Source organism: Malaclemys terrapin, chromosome 12, assembly GCF_027887155.1.
Source record: "Malaclemys terrapin pileata isolate rMalTer1 chromosome 12, rMalTer1.hap1, whole genome shotgun sequence".
In the NCBI taxonomy this organism is placed as follows: Eukaryota; Metazoa; Chordata; order Testudines; family Emydidae; genus Malaclemys; species Malaclemys terrapin.
In genome coordinates this window covers 39,091,406-39,116,796 of record NC_071516.1, presented here as the reverse complement: position 1 = coordinate 39,116,796, position 25,391 = coordinate 39,091,406, and the positions used below count along the sequence as shown (strand labels likewise).

The window sequence follows — 25,391 nt, the reverse complement described above, 5'->3', positions numbered from 1 at the left end:
GTGACTTATCTAGGGAAAATCAAACAAGCGTTGGTGTATTTTGGGAGACAGCTAAAGCAAATATCATCACATTTTCACAGATTATGAGCAATTAATTCAATATCAGGTTTTAAACTGGCTTTAGTGATGGAGGCGCACAAATTGAATTGGATTTGGTTGCCTGCCCCAGTGGGCTCTTTTGAAAATCTCAGTATACATTTAACGTAACATTTAAATGTCCTCCCTGGAGAGGTATTGAAAGAAAAACTGGATGGAGAATGCAGCCTGAGGAGATACATCAAATTTTTTTGATTTTTTTTTTGTCATCAGGTTAAACAGAATGTCAATCTCTGAAAACCTTACAAATGCCACAGGACACCACTGTGATGATGGTTATATAGATAGATAGTGAAAAGTGAATCATGATTTTAAGTGCCTTATATTTTCAGTATAAAACATGAAGCAGCAAAATCACTAATCAAAATCTTGATGCCACAGATGGATAGACAGATAGATTAGATGGAGAGAGAGAAAGTATTGTTTGGCTAGTATGTAAGTAGTTAAGTTGATAGATGACTCTTCATTCATATATTTTCTATCCCACTTTCTGACATACCCAATCAGAACAATGTGATTTTATTCTGGTCTAGTCAACACCTTTCTACTTTATTAGTGACAGACAGTTACAGTATTTGGGATTTCAGGGGAAAGACATAGAAATCAAATAAAATTACCTCTGGCAAATTATTAATTACTCTCAGACAATCACAGAATGATCCCAGTGATCCAAATATTCAAAAAGGAATGAAGTGTGAAAACCTACATTATTATCTCAACTGCCAAAGCAGAAAATATTTTTATTGATCAAACGTTCATCCTGTGTGACAGAGAGGTTGACATCTGTCGACAACTGGTATTTAATATGGAGAAAACAATGAAGAAAACTGAGTTAGAGGGTATATCTGGGTTAAAAAAAATCTGTTTAATAGATATTTATCTTAAACTTATTGAGGTAGGAAATGGAGGATACATTCTATCCTAGACAGATGCTTGCATGTGGAGCTACTCAGATGGGAGAGGATGCATTTATTAACAATGACAATGTCCCAAGGAAAGAGATAGAAGACTCACCTCTAAAATAATTTAAAGATATACTTGAGAAAGCTGTGACAAATACAATAAAGTCATCTTAATAATTAACAATTACTAATACCCTGCTCCTTAAAAATCCCAGAGTTGTCATTACCAAAGCACTTCACCAACATTATCTCACTAAACCTCCCCACAGTGCTTTGAAGTAGGTTCCCACACTGAGGGATAAAATCCTGCTTGGAGCAGAGATGATGGATTAGGTGACCAGACAGGTCTTCCCTGTCTCCAATTCTGATCATGACAATAAGATTGCAAAGGAGCTGCTTTACCTCTAAGGCAGTTCTGTTACCAGCTGGACTCTCTGACGTGATTGCTTCACTCAGCATTTCAGGGGCTGGGTTCTGGGCTCCACACAGCATTGTCCATCTCTCTTCTTGTGCATCACTCCTGAAAGTAATGTCATCTGCATGTCCCCTGGTTGACCTGCCCTACTTTGTATGATGCACTCCGTATTGAGTCCAGCAGCACCAAAAAGTGATAATCTCTCCTGTTTCATTATTTATCCTTTCTGGGAGAAGGTGAAATCTCTCTTGACAATTCTGCTGATGGGAATATTAATTACTGAGAAGGGAAAAAATAGAGTTATTTTACATGGGACAAGAAGAATGAAATTAGTACTGCAGTGAAAGCTCTAATTTCAAAGGGAGATGGACAGTACATCCACACAAATGGTACCTAACGTATGTCAATTGAATTTGCAATGCACAACTATCTATCTGCCCTAAGTACTTATGGCCCCATTACAGCAACATTCGAGTTCCTCACCATTTTTAATGTATTTAAAAACACCCCTGCAATGTAGGGATCCATGCAGTAATGGAACCCCACAAAGTATCCAGTGCTTACACCCCTCCATTCTGGCTGGTGTCCATCTCCCAGACTGATATGTCCCTGGTGACCATGTTTTCCATGTTGTGCTACTTGGCATTATGGGAGTCCTTCACATTGATGGGTGGTGTCTTACCCTTATTATCCTCGGGGGGAAGGCTTGAGGGTTATATAAATGCTTTCTGGGGCTTAGGATTGATTGAAAAGTGCAATTTACATCCTGTGGGACTTTTTTTTCATACTAGATAAGGAAAAAAGTCAAAATGGAAACTTTTCACACAATGATGAACTGTGGTCAGGGGATTCCCATCATGCATCGTGTCAGGTCAGCAAGAGGGAGATTGTAGTTTATCATGGGAGATGTAGTCTGGCCAGAAAACCCTGCCCTAAGGGGAAAATAGAGGCATGAGGCAACCAAACTACAATGTCCATGAAGTGCCACAGCAGCTCAGGGAAATGCAGATGAATGTTGCACTGTCCTGACCCAAAACATTTCAATTTGATTTAAAAAAAACTGAAATGTTTTCATTCAGATCCCAGAGGAGAATTTTTAAAAAATCAACATTTTCCAAGAGAAAAGCAAAGATATAAAATTGATATTCCGATGTGGATGTCTCTCAGTCTCTCCTGTTGAAGCTGTTCTACTGTGTATAAATAATTAAATATGAATTGGTCCAGACAAAAGCAAAAGTGACTTTACAGCAAAAGTGACTTTAGGGCATGCACCTGAGTGACAGTGTGTGATGGGATGGACTACGTCCAGAGGCCTCAGGGTCCTGCCACACTTGTCCCAGATAAGGAGCAATGGAGAGGTCCTTCAAACAGGCTAGAGTGGCTGCAGGGGAAGTAGCCAATCAGGGTCCAGGAGGGCCTTATTTAAAGGAGTGACAAAGTCAGAGACACTGCAGTTCCTCACTGCAGCTGGAGGAGCATGGATGGTGTGGCTGGCTGAAGGAACTGCAGCCCAACAGATGGCCCAGTGCTAGTAGGGACCAAGGGAGCAAGGAAGAGCTCCTGGCTGGCTACTGGGACTGAGCTTAGAAGATCCCTGGGCTAAGGGTAAGGCAGCGGTGAAGTCTGGGGCCCGGAGTAGTGGGCAGGCCCAGGTGTGTCCCCCTGCACATAGGCCACTGGGGAAGGGCCTACAACTGGACATCAGTAAACCCCCAGAAGGGGACTGAACTGTCAGGAGGCCCAACTGAAAATTGGGGCCAAAACAGATTAAGAGGGCAAAACATTGCCTCCAGGGAGGAAGCCCTGGGAGTACAGCCCAATGGCAGGGCTGGGACTGGTTTAAAGACTGAGTACACATCCAACCAGAGGGGGCGCTTGTGAGAGGTCGGTACCAATCCCATTACTCAGTGTTATGAGACAACCAGACTTGACATAACCACACCCATTCTGTGCACTCAGCCACCATTAACTGGAAGCGAGAATACCACCTAGTCAGTTTATTGCTAAGAGATGCTTTGCTGATAAGTAAAATTATAAGTTACTTGTTGATGCTAGGAAAATTGTTAACCCATGAGGGGTCACTATTAGTTATATGCTTTGTTTTGAACAACCTATAAAGAGATTAGTTAGAGTATCCAATTTGGAGAAGTTTGGAGTGCACTTTGATGCACTAGGAGACTGACATCCAACTCCCCAGCAGCGAGGAGGAAGGGTGGCCACCAAAAATCTGCTGCTGAACACTTGACACCATTGCAGACTTTGTGTAACTATATCAGGGGTGTCCTAGACCAGGGGTCTCAAACTCAAATGACCATGAGGGCCACATGAGGACTAGTACATTGTCCCAAGGGCTGCATTACTGACACCTTCCCCCCTCACCCGCCGCCCTTGGCCCTGCCCCCACTCCTCCCCTTCCATGAGGCCCCACCCCTACCCTGCCTCTTCCCACCCCTTCCCTGCCCCCATTCCAACCCCTTTCACAAAATCCCCACCCCAACTCTGCCCCCTCCCTGCCCCCAGGGGGGCAGGAGGGGTGTGGGGTGTGGTGGGGGCTCAGGGCAAGGAGTTGGGGTGTGGGGTGCAGGAGGGGTGAGGGGTACATCAAGGGGTCATGGTGCAGGGTGCTGCAGGGGGCTCATGGCAGGGGGTTGGGGTGCAAGAGGGGTGCAGGGTGCAGCAGGGGGATCAGGGCAGTGGGTTGGGGTGCAAGAGGAGTGCGAGATGTGGCAGGGGGTTCAGGGTAGGGGGTTGGGGTACAGGGTGCAGCAGAGGGCTCAGGGCAGGGGTCAGGGTGCAGGAGGGGTTCAGGGTATGGCAGGGGGTCAGGATGCAGGGATCAGCAGGGGGCTCAGGGCAGGGGGTTTGGCTGTAGGAGGAGTTCAGGGGGCAGGATCTGGCCTGGCGCGTACCGGGGGCAGGGCAGGCTCCCTGCCTGCCTGCCTGCCCTTCCCAGCTCCGGGAAGAGGCTGTAACGTGGGGAAGGGGGGGTGGAGGGGCTGTGCATTTCTGTTGCTTGAGGCACCGCCTCCAGCAGATTCCATTGGCCGCTCCCGGCCAATGGAAGCTGCTGGGGGCGCTGCCTAAAGCAACAGAAACACACAGCCCCTCCGCCCCCCCCTTCCCCATGTTACAGCCTCTTCCCGGAGCTGGGAAGGGCAGGCAGGCAGGGATCCTGCCCTGCTCCCGGTGCATGTCTGGCCACCACTCTGGTAAACACTGGGGGAGGGCGGGGGGGCTGCGAAGGGCTCACGGGCCGCAGAAACTCACCCCACGGGCCGTGTGTTTGAGACCCCTGCTCTAGACTATTATTATTTTAATGTGTGCCTTAAACCCAATAAAAACAAGGATTTTTGAGTAAAAGCATTCTTGTGTGTACCAATCATTTATAAGATGGAGGAGCTATGTCCCCATTTATTTACGACTGTAAAACAAAGACTAGTTACTGTAGTTATGAGTAACAGGAGGAGACCCTCGTTGAAGACCCTTCTCTATATTGCACAGAGAGGGGAATTGAATAGGTTGTCTCCCACCTCCCTGGTTCTATGACTAGGAGCTGCAGCTTTACCATAAACAACAAAAACCAAAGGAAGCATGATAAAGTTACATGAGTTGGCATCTCTGCTGCTGCAGCACTCATTTTCTAACCCTGAGAACTTCTGAAAGTTTGGTCACTAGTTCTGAGAAGCACTGTCTGAGAACAGCCTGAGAACTTTTGAAAGTTTTTGTCACCAATTCTGATGTTTAAATGGGATCTGAGCTCTTCTGAATAAAAGGCCTCATTTTTAGATTGAGAGCCTTTTTGAAAGTCTAACTCTAAATGCACAATTTAACCCAACAGAGAAGAACATGAAACAGCAAACAAAATTGAAAAGCTCACTATTTATTCATGAACAATTCACATACAGAAAGGAGGTGGCATCTACTGAATAAACAAACTATTCACTCAGCCCTGCTACTTGATTTTCACCAGGATTAGCCAACTGGCCAGATCAAATCAATCATACATACTCTGCAAATCAACTCTATATTCATTTTGTTCAAAAATGTAGGTGCCGACTGAGCTTAGAAACCTACAGCATTCAGGGGCAGCTGAGCGGGGTTTTGTGAATATCAGTGAGGCCTGACTCTGGGTTTTAGATATGTAAAGTGACAATTAAGTGACTAAATAATTTTGTGACTCTAGTGCTTGGTGAATCTACCACAGATTTTCCTATTCACACAGTTCCATTACAATATATGAGCAACAGAAGGGGGTCATTTCATCACAAATTGTCCCATGATAACAAACACAGAGGCAGAGTTAAGGGTAAACTTTGAAAATGATCTTTCACAGTTCTTTACTTCTGAGTACCATTGTGCAGCTGCTACATTCTCTTAAGGCCATAAGATGTGGAGAAATGAAACTTTAGCTTGCATTAACAGAGGCGTAGCATGCAAGTCACAGGAGGTGATAGTTCCGTTTTACCCAGGACTAGTTAGGCCTCAGTTAGAGTACTGTGTCCAGTTTTGGTCACCGCTGTATAGAAAAGATAGAGAGAAACTGGAAGGAATCCAGAGGCAACTGACAAAGATAATCAAAGGGATGGAATACAAGTCATATGAGCAAAGGCTGAAGGAACTGGATATGCTTAGTTTGCAAAAGAGGAGATTAAGGGGGAATATGATAGTAGTCTTCAAATACTTGAAAGACTGCCACAAAAAAGATGGAGAAATGTTCTTACTTGAAACAAAAGGCAGGACAAGAGTGAATGGGTTCAAACTATAGCATAGCATATTTAGATTAAACCTAAGGAAAAACTTCCATGCTGTAAGAATGGTAGGGAAATGGAACAGACTGCTTAGGGAACTCGTGGAAGCTCCTTCACTGGAGGTTTTCCAGAAGAGGCTGGATAGCCATCTGTCTTGGATGGTTTAGATACAAGAAATACTATATCTTGGTGAGGGATTGGAATAGATTACTCTTGCGATCCCTTCTAACCCTATGGTTCTATGATTCTAGCTCTAGTGATGTTTGCAGTTTTGTTCAGGTGAAAGTTAACAGTTCCCTTTGGATTAAGTGAAACAATTCCAAAATAGATGCATCTTGATGCCAAATTCAGGCCTAGATTGGGACTTGGATTCCTCTGAAGGACTGGGGAGAAGAAACCCCTTTTTAGCACCCTATATTGGCATCAGCCAGGGCATGAAGGACTGGTCTATGTGCAAACTGACCCTCATGTCCCCCACAATATCGACTATCCTTGTAATGGAGAAGTTTTCATGTACACCAGAGAAGTGGCAATGAGAGGACAGGTAGGAAGATTTTTGGTCTCCCTTGCAGTGTACGCAGAGGACTCCTCAGCCAATGAGACAGAATCTTTAGCCAAGTTCTTTGAATAAGTAATGTGTAGTACAGGTGAGTCGCATCATACGTGCATTTAACTTATGCGAATTCAACTATACGCGCTCGGCAAAAAAAAGAAAAACAACAAGATACCTGTAAATAGTGCAGGCAATTCCACCCACCATTCCACTCAATGAGCATATGCCCCGGAGTGTGTGTGAGATGGGAGACGTGAATCTGCTGTTCCCTCAGTCTGTCTCAGTTCCCGCGTGCCTCTCATAGTGTGAGCATCTCGCCATGCTGAGTGTGATTCTAGTGTTTAAAGATACATATTTTTCATACAACATGGCCCCTAAATGCAAGCCAACTACTTCATCTGGTGCTCAACTGAAGAAACAGCAATCTGTTCCAATGCTGGAGGAAAATCTGGCTGTGCTGGACTTATTGAGAGATGGTATGTTGGTCTCCAACATGGTGCATAAATATGGCTGCAACGAATCTAGCATCTGTGCCATCAAGATTCGAGAGAGAGAAATTCATCAAGCCGTGACATCAAGTGCTCTAATAACTGCTAAGGTGACGAGCCAGGTGCGTGATAAGACTTCAGTGAAGACTGAAAAGGCATTAAATTTATGGCTGGAAGACATGAACCATAAACGTGTGCCTATCGATGGCAACACATTGCAAGAAAAGGCTCTTAGCCTCTACGTGCTGTTCAAACCTCCTGCCGAAGAGGGACAGCCTTCTTATGAGAAGGAATTCAAAGCCAGCCAAGGTTGGCTTAACAGTTTTAGGCACCGCTTCAACCTGAAAAACGTGTAGACTGCTGGTGAAGCTGAATCTGCCAATGAAGAGGCAGCAAAAGCAATTAAAGAAAATCATAAAAGAAAAGGGCTATTTTCTGGAACAAGACTGGGCTCTTCTGAAAAAAAACGCCCAACCGCACTTACATTTTGAAATCAGAGGCCTGGTCCCCACTAACCCCCCACTTCGGACTAAGGTACGCAAATTCAGCTACGTTAATAACGTAGCTGAATTCGAAGTACCTTAATCCGAACTTACCGCGGGTCCAGACACAGCAGGAAGGCTCCCCCGTCGATGCCGTGTACTCTTCTCGGCGAGCTGGAGTACCGGCGTCAACAGCGAGCACTTCCGGGATCGATCCCAGAACATCGATTCCCTGCCGCCGGACCCTCCGGTAAGTGAAGACGTACCCAGAAAGACATCCCCTGGCTTCAAAGCAGCTAAAGACCATGTGACTGTGTTGTTTTGTGGCAATGCGGCTGGGCATTTAATAAAGCCGGGCTTGCTCTACAGGGCTGCAAATCCCCATGCCCTAAAAGGCAAGAACAAAAATCTCCTGCCTGTGTTCTGGCAATCAAATAAAAAGGCTTGGGTGCTGGCAGCATTATTTCTGGATTGCTTCCACAAGTGTTTCATTCTGGAGGTCAAGCGGTACCTCGAGGAGAAAGGACTTGACTTTAAAGTGTTGCTGATCATAGACAATGCTTCTGGCCACCCTGTAGCACTCCGATTTGTACATAACAACGTTGAAGTCGTCTTTCTCCCCCCCAATACCACCTTCATCCTCCAACCTCTTGATCAAGGTGTGATTTTAAGGGTTTCCCAACCATTGACAAAGAAGTAAAACACATTGTTCAGGTGGCCAGGCAAGTGGGTGGTGATGGCTTCATCGACATCCTTGAGGAATAAATTGAAGAATTAATTGAGAGCCATAGAGAAACATTGACTAACGAAGAGTTAGAGGAACTGATAAAATCATCTACAGAAGATGAAGATGATGACGATGAACAGGAAGAGCCAGCAAGTTGGAATCTTTATAAATTTGCTGAAAAACACTTGAATTATTTAATTTCTGAATATGATCCCTCTATGGAACAAAGTCTCAAAATCACACATAGTATTATGGATGATTTGAGACCGTATCAAGAAATGTTTGAGCAGCTCAAAAGACAACAGTGACAGTTGCTGATCACCATGTTTTTCAAGGAAAAACAACCAGCAGCAGATGAGCCTACACAATCAACTTCTCGAGCTGAATCAGAGCCAACCACTTCGTCTACAACTCGCTCTCCATCATCCAAGCTCTCCGTCACCTCTGCCTCCTGGATTAACATCAAGCCCTGATGATCCACTGTAATTACCCCCTGTAATTACCCCGTAATTAAAAATACAGTACTGTAAAATTATATTTTGCATATGTACTCTTTATTATATACTGTACATTACTGTATACATTATACATTTATACATATTACTGTACAGGGTTGTATACACAAAACCATGTACTTTATGGGCAATTTAAGGAATTTTCAAGGGTAATTTTGACTATATGTTATTTTCGCCTTATGTGCTGACTTTAGAACCTAACCCCCGTGTAAGATGTGACTCCACTGTATTGACCCTGAATAGAAATATGTAATGTACATTAGTATGTTAACATTTTATTGTAATGTTGCCTTGATAGAAACTTTTAAAAATCAATCAATCAATCAATAGCAGTGTAGATGAAGCAGCTTAACTAGCTACACAAGTACCTACAGACTCTCCAGCCTGCACTGAAGCCCGTGCCACCCTGTCCAGACCACCATTTTTAGCTGTGCTAGTGTGGACATCTCAACCCATGCTGCAGTCACACCTCAGACTGCAATGTAGATGTACCCTCACTGGAGCGAGGCTGGCTGCAGTGAGGGTATGTGTACACAGCACTCCAAGGCTGGCTAGGCTTACTTGAGTGGAGTAACTTGAGTTCACTATCTCGAGCTAACTCTTGCAGTGAAGACAAGCCCTTTCCCATATTCATTGTCACAACATTCTGTGAGGTAGAGAAGTGCTATTAACCCCATTTCACAGATGGGTAACTGGGATACTGAGAGACTAAAGGAAAGTTTTTTCAAAAGTGCCTAAATGCCAGATTATTACAAGTATTTAGGTACTTAAATATGCACATAGACACCTACTGAGATTTTCAAAAGCACCTAAGCAGGTCTGGTGACTAACTCCCATTGACGTAAGGTCAGCTTAGTTGTTTGTAAATAAATTATGGTGTCTGGGGCTTTGAAAGGGGATTAAATGGGATAGGCACCCAAATTTCTTTGAATGTGAATTGAACACCTCCCATAGACTATTTTGAAAATTCCAGATGCAATACACCATTTCCAAAATCTGCTCTCTTCCCACTCGATGAGTGTCATTTGCTCTTTTATGATTATTTTATAGGAGACTTATTGATCCTCAATATTTTAGAAAAATGTGTTTATTTTATGTATTTATTTTTTGCGATTTTAATTCAGACTATGTTTTAAAATCTCTGTGTATTATGATAATGTGAAAAGGTGATTAAAACTGGCTATTTCCATACCACAGGAAAGTCTGACTTATTTGTTTTCATTTCAAATCAGAACAATTTCCCCGCCTATGGATCAAAATGCAAAATGTTCAAAACATTTGGTTTGGGTCAATCAAAATTAAGTTATATTGAATCAAAATAGCTACAAGCATGGTTGAGGGCTCCTTTTGTTCACAATATCACAAGGGGCAATCATCACTCAGATTCACGATCTGTTACTGTTCAATTTTTAAGTTCTCAGCCATTTTGACTTTACAAATTACACTCTGTGCACCAACAAGGCACGTATCTATGCCATGCCCAGAGTCCTATACCATTCTGATATTAGAGGTAACTCAACCAATCACCACCCTTCCTCTCCAGATAATTTGCATGCGACAGTTTCATTGGTTGTACGAGGGAGATTGAATAGATGGTGGATTACTTGGACCGTGTGCCAGAGGACTTTGAAACTACCCACACAACAACCCAACCATCACTCACAATAACCCCAAACACATATAGTCCCTCACTGTAGCATACACCCCTTGTTCACCACTCGCACAAGTCCACACTCCATTGCTAGAATGACTATGATTCTATAGTTTGGTGGTTAAGACACTCGCCCCAGAGGTAAGAGATGCAGATCTTCTCTATGACTGATTCAAATGGGTACCTTGATCACTGGACTATAGAGTCATTCTCTTCCTTTGGCCCAATGTCCATTTAATTTTTTGTCCAAAGCGCAACAACCTCAGTAGTAGAGATTGAGAGCAAAATAACCATTTTTTCTTGGCTAAACCAAAAAATCTATTATTTCCCCATTTCTACTTTAGGTCCCTAAATATCATTGTCATTCAATGTGAGTTAGATGAGTAACTCCCTCAGCCTCCTTTAAAAATCCAAAGCATGTTTGTTAAGTACCAAATGTGGGATTCTACCTTCAATTGCATCAATTTTACACCATTGTAATTTGACTGTAGCAATTCCATTTATTTCTGTGGAGGTAGCTTGGAGAAACACTAGAGTAAGGGTCCATCTTCACTTACCGGAGGGTCCGGCGGCAGGCAATCGATGTTCTGGGATCGATCCCAGAAGTGCTCGCCGTCGACGCCGGTACTCAGCTCGCCGAGAGGAGTACGTGGCATCGACGGGGGAGCCTTCCTGCCGCGTCTGGACCCGCGGTAAGTTCGGACTAAGGTACTTCGAATTCAGCTACGTTATTAACATAGCTGAATTTGCGTACCTTAGTCCGAAGTGGGGGCTTAGTGGGGACCAGGCCTAAGTGTGACAAGAAATTGTCATATTGCCATCAAAGGTATTTCTGAGATCAGAATCTGGCACACAGACATCAGGTGATGCTTTCGTGATTTAGACGATGTGAGAGCAGAATCAGGTCAAAATTGTTCAGAGCGGGTGATCAGAAAATAGTTTTGTTTTGTTTTTTATTAAGAGAATCTTGACAAAAAAAGCAAATGTTGTTTCTGTAAAAAAATTGGGTGGCAATTTTTGTTGTTGATGTTGTGGAGGAATAGCTCAGTGGTTTGAGCATTGGCCTGCTAAACCCAGCGTTGTGAGTTTGATCCTTGAGGGGGCCACTTAAGGATCTGGGGCAAAAATCAGTACTTGGTCCTGCTAGTGAAGGCAGGGGGCTAGACTCAATGACCTTCTGGGGTCCCTTCCAGTTCTATGAGATAGATAGGTGTTGTTGTTGTTATACCACTAAATCCCTGAAAACAAGAAAACAGATTTTTCTTGTAAACTTTGGAAAACTGAACATTTTTGGCTAAAACTGAAATGCTTTTGGCCAAAAATGTTCAGATTTGGGGTTTCTATTTTCCAAAACAGATGTTTTCCACCAAAATGTTAGCACTATTGAAAACCCAACTATACATTTTCTACCTTGGTTAGAAAAACAAAACCACAACCCCCTCCCACTCCAGATAATTTTATTATCTCTTCTATGAGTCTTTTAGGTTGCAAGGATTCAATGCGCAAAGGAACCTGTCTCAATAGAGACATAACATAACTTAAATACTCATAGCCATCTAGGTGTGGTTTCTTCAGTGTTACTAAACACACTAAGCTCGCAACTACTAGTAAATTTTAAAAAATGATTATCTTCAAATATTTTTATATGTAATTGTTTCCCCCTACATTATTGCTCTTTACCCAGGCACGTTAGTGCATTTCTTCACTTTGGTCCTGTGGCTCCACTGCCTTGCACCTTTGTATAGTCATTTACATGTGAGCAACATAGAATCATAGAATCATAGAATCATAGAATATCAGAGTTGGAAGGGACCTCAAGAGGTCATCTAGTCCAACCCCCTGCTCAAAGCAGGACCAATTCCCAGCTAAATCATCCCAGCCAGGGCTTTGTCAAGCCGGGCCTTAAAAACCTCCAAGGAAGGAGACTCCACCACCTCCCTAGGTAACGCATTCCAGTGTTTCACCACCCTCCTAGTGAAATAGTTTTTCCTGATATCCAACCTGGACCTCCCCCACCGCAACTTGAGACCATTGCTCCTTGTTCTGTCATCTGCCACCACTGAGAACAGCCGAGCTCCATCCTCTTTGGAACCCCCCTTCAGGTAGTTGAAGGCTGCTATCAAATCCCCCCTCATTCTTCTCTTCTGGAGACTAAACAATCCCAATTCTCTCAGCCTCTCCTCATAAGTCATGTGCTCCAGACCCCTAATCATTTTTGTTGCCCTCCGCTGGACTCTTTCCAATTTTTCCACATCCTTCTTGTAGTGTGGGGCCCAAAACTGGACACAGTATTCCAGATGAGGCCTCACCAATGTCGAATAAAGGGGAACGATCACGTTCCTCGATCTGCTGGCAATGCCCCTACTTATACAGCCCAAAATGCCGTTAGCCTTCTTGGCAACCAGAGCACACTGTTGACTCATATCCAGCTTCTCGTCCACTGTGACCCCTAGGTCCTTTTCAGCAGAACTGCTACCTAGCCATTCGGTCCCTAGTCTGTAGCAGTGCATGGGATTCTTCCATCCTAAGTGCAGGACTCTGCACTTGTCCTTGTTGAACCTCATCAGGTTTTTTTCTGCCCAATCCTCTAATTTGTCTAGGTCCCTCTGTATCCGATCCCTACCCTCTAGTGTATCTACCACGCCTCCTAGTTTAGTGTCATCTGCAAACTTGCTGAGAGTGCAGTCCACACCATCCTCCAGATCATTAATAAAGATATTAAACAAAACCGGCCCCAGGACCGACCCTTGGGGCACTCCACTTGAAACCGGCTGCCAACTAGACATGGAGCCATTGATCACTACTCGTTGAGCCCGACGATCTAGCCAGCTTTCTATCCACCTTACAGTCCATTCATCCAGCCCATACTTCTTTAATTTGGTGGCAAGAATACTGTGGGAGACAGTATCAAAAGCTTTGCTAAAGTCAAGAAATAACACATCCACTGCTTTCCCCTCATCCACAGAGCCAGTTAGCTCATCATAGAAGGCAATTAGGTTAGTCAGGCACGACTTCCCCTTCGTAAATCCATGCTGACTGTTCCTGATCACTTTCCTCTCCTCTAAATGTTTCATAATTGATTCCTTGAGGACCTGCTCCATAATTTTTCCAGGGACTGAGGTGAGGCTGACTGGCCTGTAGTTCCCCGGATCCTCCTTCTTCCCTTTTTTAAAGATGGGCACTACATTAGCCTTTTTCCAGTCATCTGGGACCTCCCCCGATCGCCATGAGTTTTCAAAAATAATGGCTAATGGCTCTGCAATCTCACCCGCCAACTCCTTTAGCACCCTCGGATGCAGCGCATCCGGCCCCATGAACTTGTGCACGTCCAGTTTTTCTAAATAGTCCCGAACCACTTCTTTCTCCACAGAGGGCTGGTCACCTTCTCCCCATGCTGTACTGCCCAGTGCAGCAATCTGGGAGCTGACCTTGTGCATGAAGACAGAGGCAAAAAAGTCATTGAGTACATTAGCTTTTTCCACATCCTCGGTCACTAGGTTGCCTCCCTCATTCAGTAAGGGGCCCACACTTTCCTTGATTTTCTTCTTGTTGCTAACATACCTGAAGAAACCCTTCTTGTTACTCTTAACATCTCTTGCTAACTGCAACTCCAAGTGTGATTTGGCCTTCCTGATTTCACTCCTGCACGCCTGAGCAATATTTTTATACTCCTCCCTGGTCATTTGTCCAATCTTCCACTTCTTATAAGCCTCTTTTTTGTGTTTCAGATCAGCAAGGATTTCACTGTTTAGCCAAGCTGGTCGCCTGCCATATTTACTATTCTTTCTACACATCGGGATGGTTTGTTCCTGCAACCTCAATAAGGATTCTTTAAAATACAGCCAGCTCTCCTGGACCCCTTTGCCCTTCATGTTATTCTCCCAGGGGATCCTGCCCATCTGTTCCCTGAGGGAGTCAAAGTCTGCTTTTCTGAAGTCCAGGGTCGAACAGCAGAGGCTAACAGCGAGAGTTTGCCTGGGAGTTCACGTGGGGAGAGCGCACTGAGGCTTGCGTTCCAACTGGATGTGCAAACACCCCAGCCAGTGGAATGAGCGGATAAGATTGAGATGGAATCGTTGTGCATTCACCTTCCACTAGTGTAAATGACTGCTCGTGATTTGGGAGAGCGGGGCATCAGCCTCCCTTAGTGTTATTCCTCTCTCCTAGGCATTATTCTAAGGAATAATACTAAGAATTATAACATATAGGTGGAATTTTCAGAGGAACTCTTACCCTGGATTTGAGGTGTGTGTGTACCCCAGAATGTAATCAAGCTAATTGCAGCCATATTATGTGCATTCAGCACCATGTATTAATAAAATAGAACATCACATAGTATAGGGTTAATTGGAAGCAGGCTTTTAGAGGCAAGGTCAAAACTAGCCGGCACTTTCTGCTAGACAGAATGGGAGGAGGGGAGAGAAAAAGTTAATAATTGAGACTGAAAGAAAATAAGTGAATGGAAGCCTTAAATTTGGGCATCTTTGCTGTAGAAGTATTATTATGATTAAGATTGTTAGGAATGCTTATTGATAAGTAGTTTATTGAAAGTTAGGGAAACTGATGATTTAGCAGGGGTCACTATAACCTATTTGTTTTGTAGAAGTTAGTTATCTTTAGTTATAATGTACTTTGGAGCAGTGCTCTGAAGCCAGCTTAAGAGGTGTTTTTCCTGACACCTTTTCTCCCTGGTGGGTGAACAACTGGCCATTGTGAACCTGCTGTTAATTACTCAATTCCATTCCAGATTTTAGATAAATATTTGGGATACCCTAACCCTATTGTTTATGTCTCAGTGTGCTTAAATCTAATAAACTGCAGTTTTATATAGAACATGCTTACGTGCATTAATCTTTCATTGGATGGAACTGTCGTATTCCCATTGATTTATTCCTGACACTGCCTGGAGTGAAACAGTTAAGTTACCACTGCTATGGGTTCTGTAAATCCCAGGTAACAGAATCTAAGGTTGTTATCTACCCAATTCCCATTGAATTTAACCTAGTTCTATGCCTGAAAAAAAGCCTCTTGCCACTTGCTAGAAGCTATGTTAGATAGAGGAATGCTCCCCTCATGTTACAGGACAGGGAGATCCAGGCTGATATTCTCAGAACTAGCCACTGATTTTAAGTGCTTCAGGTTTTGGACACCCAATTTGGAACACCTGGGACTAGATTTGCAGAGGGCCTTAGGCACCTAAACAATCCCCGGGATTCCCAAAGCCCAGTGTCCCTATGCAATGAGTGGAAAGAGACAGGAACCTAAGAATGGGATTCCTAAAAGCCAGAGTGCTGCATGGCCACTTGCCTAAGATAGCCAATGGGCGATACCAAGGAGGGGATGTGTCCCTAAGCCCCACCCACTCTCAGAGTTCTGCACTTAAGTTGGGGCTGCAAGGAGCAGTTTCCTGTAGTTAGGCGAGCTCTGAGCACGCTTACCAAAACAGGCCTCACAGGTGAGCTAAGCAGAGGAATGCCTCCTTTCCCCAGGTTCACGCATTATTCTGGGGCTTAGGTGTCTGGACACCAAGAGCGAGACAACAGCATGCATGCTCAGAGGAAGAAACTCAGCTGCCTAGGGAGCTGTTACTGTTAAAACTTAGGTGACCAGTGAGTTTAGGTGCCTACAGGGTTTGGGGGCATCGTAGTGGGGGGGGGGTTGTGCATCCCAGTAGGGCCTGATACTGATATTTAGGTACCTAAAGTGGCACTTAGGTGTTTAAATCCCTTTGTGACCTAGCCCCTTGAGCCTGATTTTCTAATTCCAGTCAACAGGAGCTGAGGGGTCTTATTCCCACTGATAATCAACTACCAGCGGTCTTACATTGGGTGTCCAAAAATGGGAGCGCCCAGAATCAGTGTCCACTATTGAAAATGTTTGTCATTGGTTATATATGTGTATACTGAGAGATTCTCCCAGATTAACCAGTGAATTAATGGTTTTATTATATTTGTAGCTGGAAAACAACAGGGGGACATTGCTAATGGGAACCACTCAGTTGTGACACAGTTCCTCTTCATGTCTTTCTCTGAATTCTTGGAGGTTCAGGTCTCCCTTTTCTTCTCAGTGCTGGTGTTGTAACTCATCACCTTGGTGGGCAATGTCGTCATTATCACAATCACGGTAGTAGACCCTGCCCTTTGCTCCCCCATGTATTTCTTCCTCCAGAATTTGTCCTTTCTGGAAATTGGCTACACTTCGTCCACCATCCCCAAGATGCTGGTGAACTTCCTCTCCAACGACACAAGTATTTCCTGCCTGGGCTGTGCCGTGCAGATGTATTTCTTCTCCTTCTCAGGGATCACGGAGTGCTGCCTGCTGGCTGCCATGGCGTATGACCTTATGTGGCCATATGTCTCCCTCTGCGCTACACGGCCATGATGAGCAGAGGTGTGTGTCTCCAGTTCTCAGCTGTGTGCTGGCTCATTGGGGTGCTGGTGTCATTAGGGCAGACAACTTTCGTATTCACTCTGCCCTACTGTGGACCTAATAGTATCAACCATTTCTTCTGCTACCTGCCCCCACTGCTGAATCTGGGCTGCACGGACACCTACAGTAATGAAGTAGCTGTCACCTTTATCATGGTCCCCTTCCTGTTCATCCTGGTGTCCTGCGTCCGTATCCTCCATACGATCCTCAGTATTCCATCAGCCACGGGCAGGAGCAAAGCTTTCTCCACCTGCTCCCCCCACCTTATCGTGGTCATTTTGTTCTATGGAACTGCCATTGTGACATATCTGAGGCCCAAATCTAGCTACTCACTCGACAAGGACAAACTGCTTTCCTTGTTCTATATGGTGGTGTGCCCAATGTTGAACCCTTTGATCTACAGCCTGAGGAATAAGGAGGTAAAGGAAGCCCTGTGAAGGATGATGGACAGAAAAATATTTCTTTCTAACTTGTAAAAAAAAATTTAAAAAACCCATATTGTTGTGATAGATTTGGAGTTGCCTGTAGTAATTCATGAAAACACTGTATGATCTGTTTGTCTGAATATTGTAAAGGTGTTTTTGTATTCATATGTTGGGCTAATTCTATAGTTGGGTGGTCAGGAAACTACCAGGTAGATGGAGGACAGCCCAGTTAAGAACTCCTCAGCAAACACCAATGACAATTAACTGAGATATCCTTCCCCAACCCATAGTGGGCCTGCCAGACCAGTTTTCCCAAGACTGAATCCCTCCCACTATGAAGGGAGGGAGATCAAAGACTGAGAGAGATTAAAGAGACACGCTCCCTGAATAGAGGAAAGGCTAGTTTGGTGAGAGGGTTTGGGTGGAGAAACAACCCCCCCCGCCCGCCCCCCCCCCACACACAGACATTCAATGTTTGGGGGTTCCTCAAGGAAGCTTAGCCTACCAAAGGGCTTTGCCAAGGGTAGGCAAGTCTTTAGGTAAGATAAAGGTGTGTAGGCCTTTTGTTTTCTTAATAATTTTCTCTAGTGTTTTGTACTCCTACTGTTCAGGTTGAAAAATATTTTGTTTTAAGGCAGCTGTTTTGGGACACTGTGTTCACCACTTGTGGCACCTTAGAGACTAACAAATTTATTAGAGCATAAGCTTTCGTGGACTACAGCCCACTTCTTCGGATAAGCTTATGCTCTAATAAATTTGTTAGTCTCTAAGGTGCCACAAGTACTCCTGTTCTTCTTTTTGCGGATACAGACTAACACGGCTGTTACTCTGAAACTTGTGTTCACCACTGGTCACAGCTCCCTGAGGGGACATGTGCTGGTATCGAGTTCAGTTGGACCTGCTGAGTAATCCTGGTTGATGCACAGGGTGTTTCAGCCTAGGGACTCTGGTCTGGGAAAGGGAGAATCACAGGAGTCCAACCCAGAAAGATGAAGGCTCAACGCCGGACACCTGGAGCTGGTTCACTCAGAGCACTGTGACAATTATTTTATTTTTTCTCTATCTTCTGACCTTTTTGACTTTTCTCTCTCTTCTTTTTTCATTTTTTTATTGAATTTCTCTCTTTCCCTGCCTCTTTCTACCTTTTCCATTGTTTTCCCTCTTTTCCTTTGTTCTTCTCTTCTTTTCTTCTCCTTTTCTCTTCCCCTTCATCCCCCCCCTCCCCTTTTCTCTTTTCCCTTTTAAGGGAAGGTTGTTGGATTAATCTGACAAACTCTTTTTTGGTGCATTTTTTCATTCACTCATTCACCCTGCTTAGAAATGAGTTGAAGCACACTGTAGAACTTTTAATGCACCCCAGAAGGTTCTATATGGACACTTACTGTGCAGGAGGCTAGTGCACAGGGCCAGCTCTAGGCACCAGTGCTCCACGCATGTGCTTGGGGTGGCACTTTCCAAGGGGCGGCACTCCGGCACCTTTTTTTTTTTTTGCTTGGGGTGCAAAAAGCCAGGAGCTGGCCCTGAGCGGAGGTGAGCTGCGGCGGCGGGCGGCACGGGGAGGGCCACAGGAAGTAACCCAGGGGGGCAGAGGAACCGCTCCCCCCGCAGCTCACCTCCACTCCACTGCCACCTGCTCTCCCGAGCTCGCCGCCACTCTGCTTCTCTCCCCTCCCTCCCAGGCTTGCTGCGCGAATCATCTGTTTTGCAGCAAGCCTGGAAGGGAGCGGGGAGAAGCAGAGTGGTGGCGGTGTGCTCAGGGAGCAGGTGGAGCGGAGGTGAGCTGCGGCGGTGTGGGGCGTGAGGAGGGCCGCAGGAAGTAACCCTGGGGGGGCAGAGGAACCGCTCCCCCTCCAGCTCACCTCCGCTCCACCTCTGCCTCCTCCCCAGAGCGCGCCGCTGCTCCGCTTCTCCCCCCTCCCTCCCAGGCTTGCCTGGGAGTGAGGGGTAGGAGGGGAAATGCGGCATGCCCAGGGGAGGAGGCGGGGCCAGGGATTTGGGGAAGAGGTTGGAATGGGGCGGGAAAGGGGTGGAGTTGGGGCAGGGCCGGGAGGGGCTCAGGAAAATTTTTTTGCTTGGGGCAGCAAAAAACTGCTAGTGCAGGACAGATTTACACTCCAGCTTGTTGTGAACCAAATGTGCCTCTAGAAAGCTGCCTTGAGGGGTTTCAACAGGAAATGGGGAAAAAAATTCTGTTCTAGTTTTTTGTGTTTCTGAGAAAATAACCCCAACATGTTCCACTGAAAAAAATTATGGAAAAAATGTCAATTTTTTGCACAGAGGTTGGGGGTATTTTGGAGCAGTTCTAGATCCAAGCCAAACCAGTGCAATGGGAATTTTGAGCCCTACCTCTAAAAACTGAGGCCGACTGAATAGAAAATTTAATTTTCTCACAACATAGAGGTAAAGGACCATTGTGAAATTTGGATCTCATGATAGTTTTTCCCTACAAGAAGAGCAGAGCATGTGCATTCAATCCATATGATAATTCTTGGGGATGAAAGGAAAAAAAGAAAGAAAGAACAAATATAGACCCCAATTCATCACAGAATTTAAAAATGAACCTACTTTAAGGATGTGATTAGTCTAATTGAAGTCAGTGGGACTCGTCACGTGCTAAAGGCTCAGCACCTATTTGAGTGACTTCCTGAATCAGGAACATAAATTCTACAAGAATGTGAACAGTGTGTTACCTGCTTTTAATGACCTTGACTTGACTGACACCACTGCTCTCCCACAGACAGTTAGATTTCCAATAACATACAACTGTAAGGAATCACAACATGTGTCCTATGCAGTGTTTGAACCTTAGAATTTCAGACCCCCCGAGCAGTGATTGGAGCTTCGGGGTCAGGGCTGGTTGTGGGGCAGTGAGAAGGTTCCACTCACTGCTGAATTTGGCTAGTGTCACTGTAAAGTTCCTAGAACTGTTTTTGACGCTGCTCGGATGCAGCTAATGAGACCAAGTCCCCTGGTATCATACTGATTCAGTTTCTAACATTGGAAACAATGCCCTTTGGGAAATGGATGAGCAACAATGTAACCAGTGCCCTCTGCTCTACCACTCCGTCAGAGGTGACTGGCTACCAGTATATAGGGAAGTGGGGAGAAACTGATGGAAAGTTCTTCTAAAGACATGCATGTGTTTTCCAAAAGAGGTCAAAGCAGGGACGAGGCCAAAGAGTGTAGTGCGGAGGAATGCCTCTTACTGGAATTGTGGACTAATGGACCTTGCTCCCATTGAGTCTTTGCTCCTGAAGGAGGTAGAACTCTCTTATTCATTTTACCAAGAATTTTTCCCAGTTAACTCTACCAAAAATATTATTCTTTATAATTTGGGTTGTGTCAAAAGAAGAGGCTGAGAGACCATACCTGGCATATATAATTTTGATATTCTTATCCTTAGTCATTCTAAAACTCCATGAAGCAGTTCAATACCTGGTCTGACGTGTTTGACTGAGCTTCAAGAAGTTATATTTTGTGACCTGAGCCTACAAAACTGATGCCCATGAGTAACTTTTTAATTCATGCAAGTAATCCTGTTGTCATCATGTGAATGAGATTACACATGTTTATTAACTTTACATCATTTCATGCAGCTGTTACATGCAATTCAAGATTGATAGATAAGTATAGGCTAAAGTATAGGCTAGTCATGACTTTTTCTGTGAGTTTCTTTCATTAGAAAATTCTGATTGGTTGAAACTACAATGTTCACAAAAATGTGATGCCTACACTTTTCTCAGGAAATTTTGAAAATTGCAACCTGAAACCAAATTTGTATACCTTACTTTTTTCATGTCTCACCACCATTGATAGATCGATAGATAGATAGAGTGTATGGGGATATACTTTGGGATCCTGTGTTTGAATATGTGAGTTTCTGCAAAGGTATTAGTTGGTGAGTCCATGGGTGTATTTCACAGTAATTGCTGTGTGTGCTTGTAGTAATCTTTATGTGTTTGTGAAAGTCCCTGTGTATATTTATAACAAATGTGTGTTAGAAAAAATGAAAGTACATTTGCAGTGTGGGGGGAGGTATATTTGTGAGTCTGGCTGTGATTGTGTTACAGGTCCTGCAAAAGTATCTTTGCATCTATCTATACATAGGTTTTAGGAAGCATGTGCAATGTATATGTATTGGTGTGTGTGTGTAGTGTCTCTGACCCCGTGTACATGTATGCTTTTATCTATGTTCGTAAATTGCACGTTTGCTTTGTTTGTGTGTGAAAGGTAACACATTTTTGCTTAGGTCTTCCTATCAGTCAGTGTGCCCCTAAGTCTTCCTATGTATAGTTGTGTGTGCACACAGATGTGTATTTTTGTGCATTTGTGCCTGAGGTTTCAAAAATATCAGCCAAAACAAACAATAGCCCTGTTTTAGAGATAGAGAAATGAGACAACCAGAAATAGAACTTGTGCGATGAGGAATTTAATTTGATATACTAGCCACGGGGCAACCTCATTGTTAGTGAAGCCAGGTTAGATTTACACCAAAATAACTGAGAGCAGACTCATTAAGTTTCAATGGACAGTGTTTTGCCTTGTACAGTAGAACCTCATAGTTATGAACACCTTGGGAACAGGTTGGAAATGTTCATAACTGAACAAAATGTCATAGTTGTTCTTTCAAAAGTTTATACCTGAACATTGACTGCGTACTTCTTGTTCCCAGTGAGGCATGTGGTTGACTGGTCTGTTCATAACTCTGGTGTTCGTAACTCTGAGGTTCTACTGTACTCATAAAACAGAAAAAAACAAGTGTTTATTGATATTTCAGAAGTCAACTGGACTATTTTGGGGAATAATATTAGTCATCTGCAGTAGTGTAGACAGAAAAGTGGTGAAACTGGACAGGGGAAACAGGATTTAGAAAAAAAATTGTTTTCTTATACTTGTATTCATTTAAAACAATTGTTTTCACCTGGAATTGGTGAAAAAATGCAAAAAATTCTTGGGATTTTTTTCAAATTTTTCTTTATAGTTCAAAATTTCAAATTTTGAAACACAACAACAATCCTATTAACTGATCAAAACAGAACAAAACACATTCACAAAATTTCTGAGAAATAACGTTTTTCCATTTTTTTGAAGATCTAGTATTTTCCTTCATTGAGTTTTCCCCCTACAGAATTTTGTGCATTTCTTTTGTGGCCTTCCTCATATCCTTTCTCTTTTTGATTCCCAATTTCACTGTCACACTTAACATTTTTATTTTTATTTTCAGCTTCAATTAATAAAGTATGTTTTACGTGAAATTCTTCAAGCACCAGAATCTTCCATCGTCCTTCTCATGGAGTAGGACCTTAATGTCTGAGTAGAGATAGGTCAGAAGAACTACTGGAGTCAGGAGTTACTCATTGTAAGGGTGAGTGGGCAGAATCCTGGTTGGGAATTTCAAAGGATAGTAAGCGAGTTAGGCACCCAGATCAAACTGAATTTCATTAGGTGTTGCTCACCAAACTCGTGTAGGCCTTTATGAAAATCCAGAATGTATGTTCAGAGCTTGATTCCAAAAGCACTTATCTCCAGGGTATAGCACTCACTACCATGAACGGTTCAAATCAGTCATAGATTCAGAGGCCAGAAGGAGCCATTGTGACCATCTAATCTGACCTCCTGTACAAAACAGACCTAGAGTTCTCCTAAAGCAATTCCTAGACTAGATCTTTTAGAAAAACATCCTGTCTTGATTTAAAAATTGTCAGTGATGAAGAATCTGCCATGACCCTTGGTAGGGGGATCCAATAGTTAATTACTCTCATTTGAAAAAAAAATAGGCCTTATTTCTAGTCTGCTTCAACTTCTAGCTATTGGATCGTGATAGACCTTTCTTTGTTAGATGCCCAAAGTAGTTGAATTTGCTACTCGTACGTGTAGATTAAGCATGGCCAACATTGCCTTTATTTGGGATTCTCTTCCTGTTAGAGGGATTTGGGTGCAGTTGACATTGGGGTATTCCTTGTAAACATGGAAACTGATAAAGATAAGTAAAGGGCAAATGAAAAGGATAAGTACTTCTGAAGAGAGAGACCTGGACTCTGTGGAGCAATAAACTTGCTGAAGTGAAAGAAAAAGAGGAAAAAAATGAGACAAAATGGGGAAAACTCATTTTCACATTTTACCGATTTCCCTTTTTCACCCCAATATCAAAAAGGGGAAGAGATTTTTAAAGGTATGAAATGTGAGCAAAATTAACACTTCTCACATTTTAAATCCTTTTCAGACTTTTCTATTGGGACAAAAAGTTTTAAACAACAATAAGGTATTTTTACTCCCAAATTTTCCTATTTTTTTCCCTCGCTTTTTTCAACTTTTTCTTTCTTTTTTTTTTTGTCAAAATCATATTTTTCAGGGGTTTTGTTTGTTGTTGAAAAAATGTCTGCCAGCTCTAGGTAAAACCCCATCTTCCTGCTCTGAAAAAACAGGATCCAGGTCATTGGACCTCGGAGAGAATGATATCAGTATTAGGCCTTTGACAAAAAGTTATGCAGTTCTAATTATATTTCTGTACATCTCTTAGCCAGAATATGTGACTAACCCAGTCATAAGGGTGTGGGTCTCTATGCAGGTTTTTATCTATAACATCTGAGATGTGTGATTTCACATTTTTGAGAGATTTATAGGCCAACAGGCTCCTCAGGGGCATACCCATGTCTACTGCCTTTGTTGTCTCTGCAGAGTCATATAGCCATCCAATGGTGAGTGGAAATTACACCACAACATCTGGATTCATCCTCTTGGGATACTCCAACCTCACAAACCTGCAGGGTTTGCTCTTCGTGGTCTTCTTGATCATCTACATGGTGATTCTGATCGGGAATGGTGTCATTGTCTTTGTCACAATGCTGGACTCCACCCTGCACACCCCCATGTATTTCTTCCTCAGGAACTTATCCTTTGTGGAGATCTGCTACACCTCAGTCACCCTACCCAAGATGGTGGCCAATTGCCTGGCAGAGGATGGAAAAATCTCATTCATCGGCTGTGCTGCCCAGATGTATTTCTCGCTTTTATTAGGTGGTACAGAGTGTTTTCTACTGGCAGCCATGGCCTTTGACCGCTACGTTGCCATATGTAACCCCTTGCATTACACACTTATTGTGAACAGTGAGGTCTGTGCTAGCATGGTAGCTGGGTCCTGGCTTGTCAACATCCTGGCACATTTTGGGCAGACGTATTTGGTATTTTCTTTGCCCTTCTGTGAGTCTCGTGAAATTAACCATTTTTTCTGTGACATCCCCCCTCTGCTGGAACTGTCCTGTGTGGACACCTTCAGGAATAAAATAGCTGTGTTTATTGCAGTTCTGCTATTCATAATCACCCCTTTTTTCTTCATTGTTATTTCTTATATTAAAATCGCTAGCACAATTATGAAGATGCCTTCAGCCCAGGGCAGATGCAAGGCCTTCTCCACCTGCTCCTCACACCTCACTGTAGTAACTCTATTCTATGGCTCTGTTATGATTGCGTATTTAAAACCCAAATCAAAGGGTTCAGTGGACACTGACAAACTGCTCTCTCTGTTTTATACCATTATGACGCCAGTGTTTAACCCCTTCATATATAGTCTGAGGAACAAGGAAGTGAAAATTGCCCTAAGGAAAATATTAAGTGGAAAATGATTCCATAAAATACACCACATATTCCTCAAATAATGTTCCAGATATCTCTTAATTATTCACCAGGCAATTCAGAACCCCTAAGATACATTTCTGGTTCCTCAACAGAGATTCTAGATTTCTGAAGATCTATTTGAGACTTCTTGGAGAGTCTACTAGACATGTTATTGATTATTATGCATTCCATATTACACAACATTTGAGACTCTCTGACAAACTGAAAAGATTCATTCAGACATGTTCAACGGGATATGTTCCCTATTCCTCAAGATTTGATTTGATTTTCATGTCCAACTCCATCATGTGTATTGGAAGGAACAGAGAAGAAAATATTATCTTGA

At 43.5% G+C, this 25,391-nt stretch overlaps 1 protein-coding gene and 1 pseudogene across 1 annotated transcript; both read left to right on the top strand.

Annotated features, from left to right (window-relative positions):
- The first annotated feature begins 7,207 nt into the window (after positions 1-7,207).
- LOC128845995 (olfactory receptor 10A4-like) lies at positions 7,208-17,464 on the top strand (annotated as a pseudogene).
- Positions 17,465-24,126: 6,662 nt separating this feature from the next.
- Positions 24,127-25,053, top strand: LOC128846868 (olfactory receptor 10AG1-like). The gene has a single exon (XM_054046124.1). It carries the CDS (start codon positions 24,127-24,129, stop codon positions 25,051-25,053), a length of 927 nt encoding a protein of 308 aa, XP_053902099.1.
- The last annotated feature ends 338 nt before the right edge of the window (positions 25,054-25,391 follow it).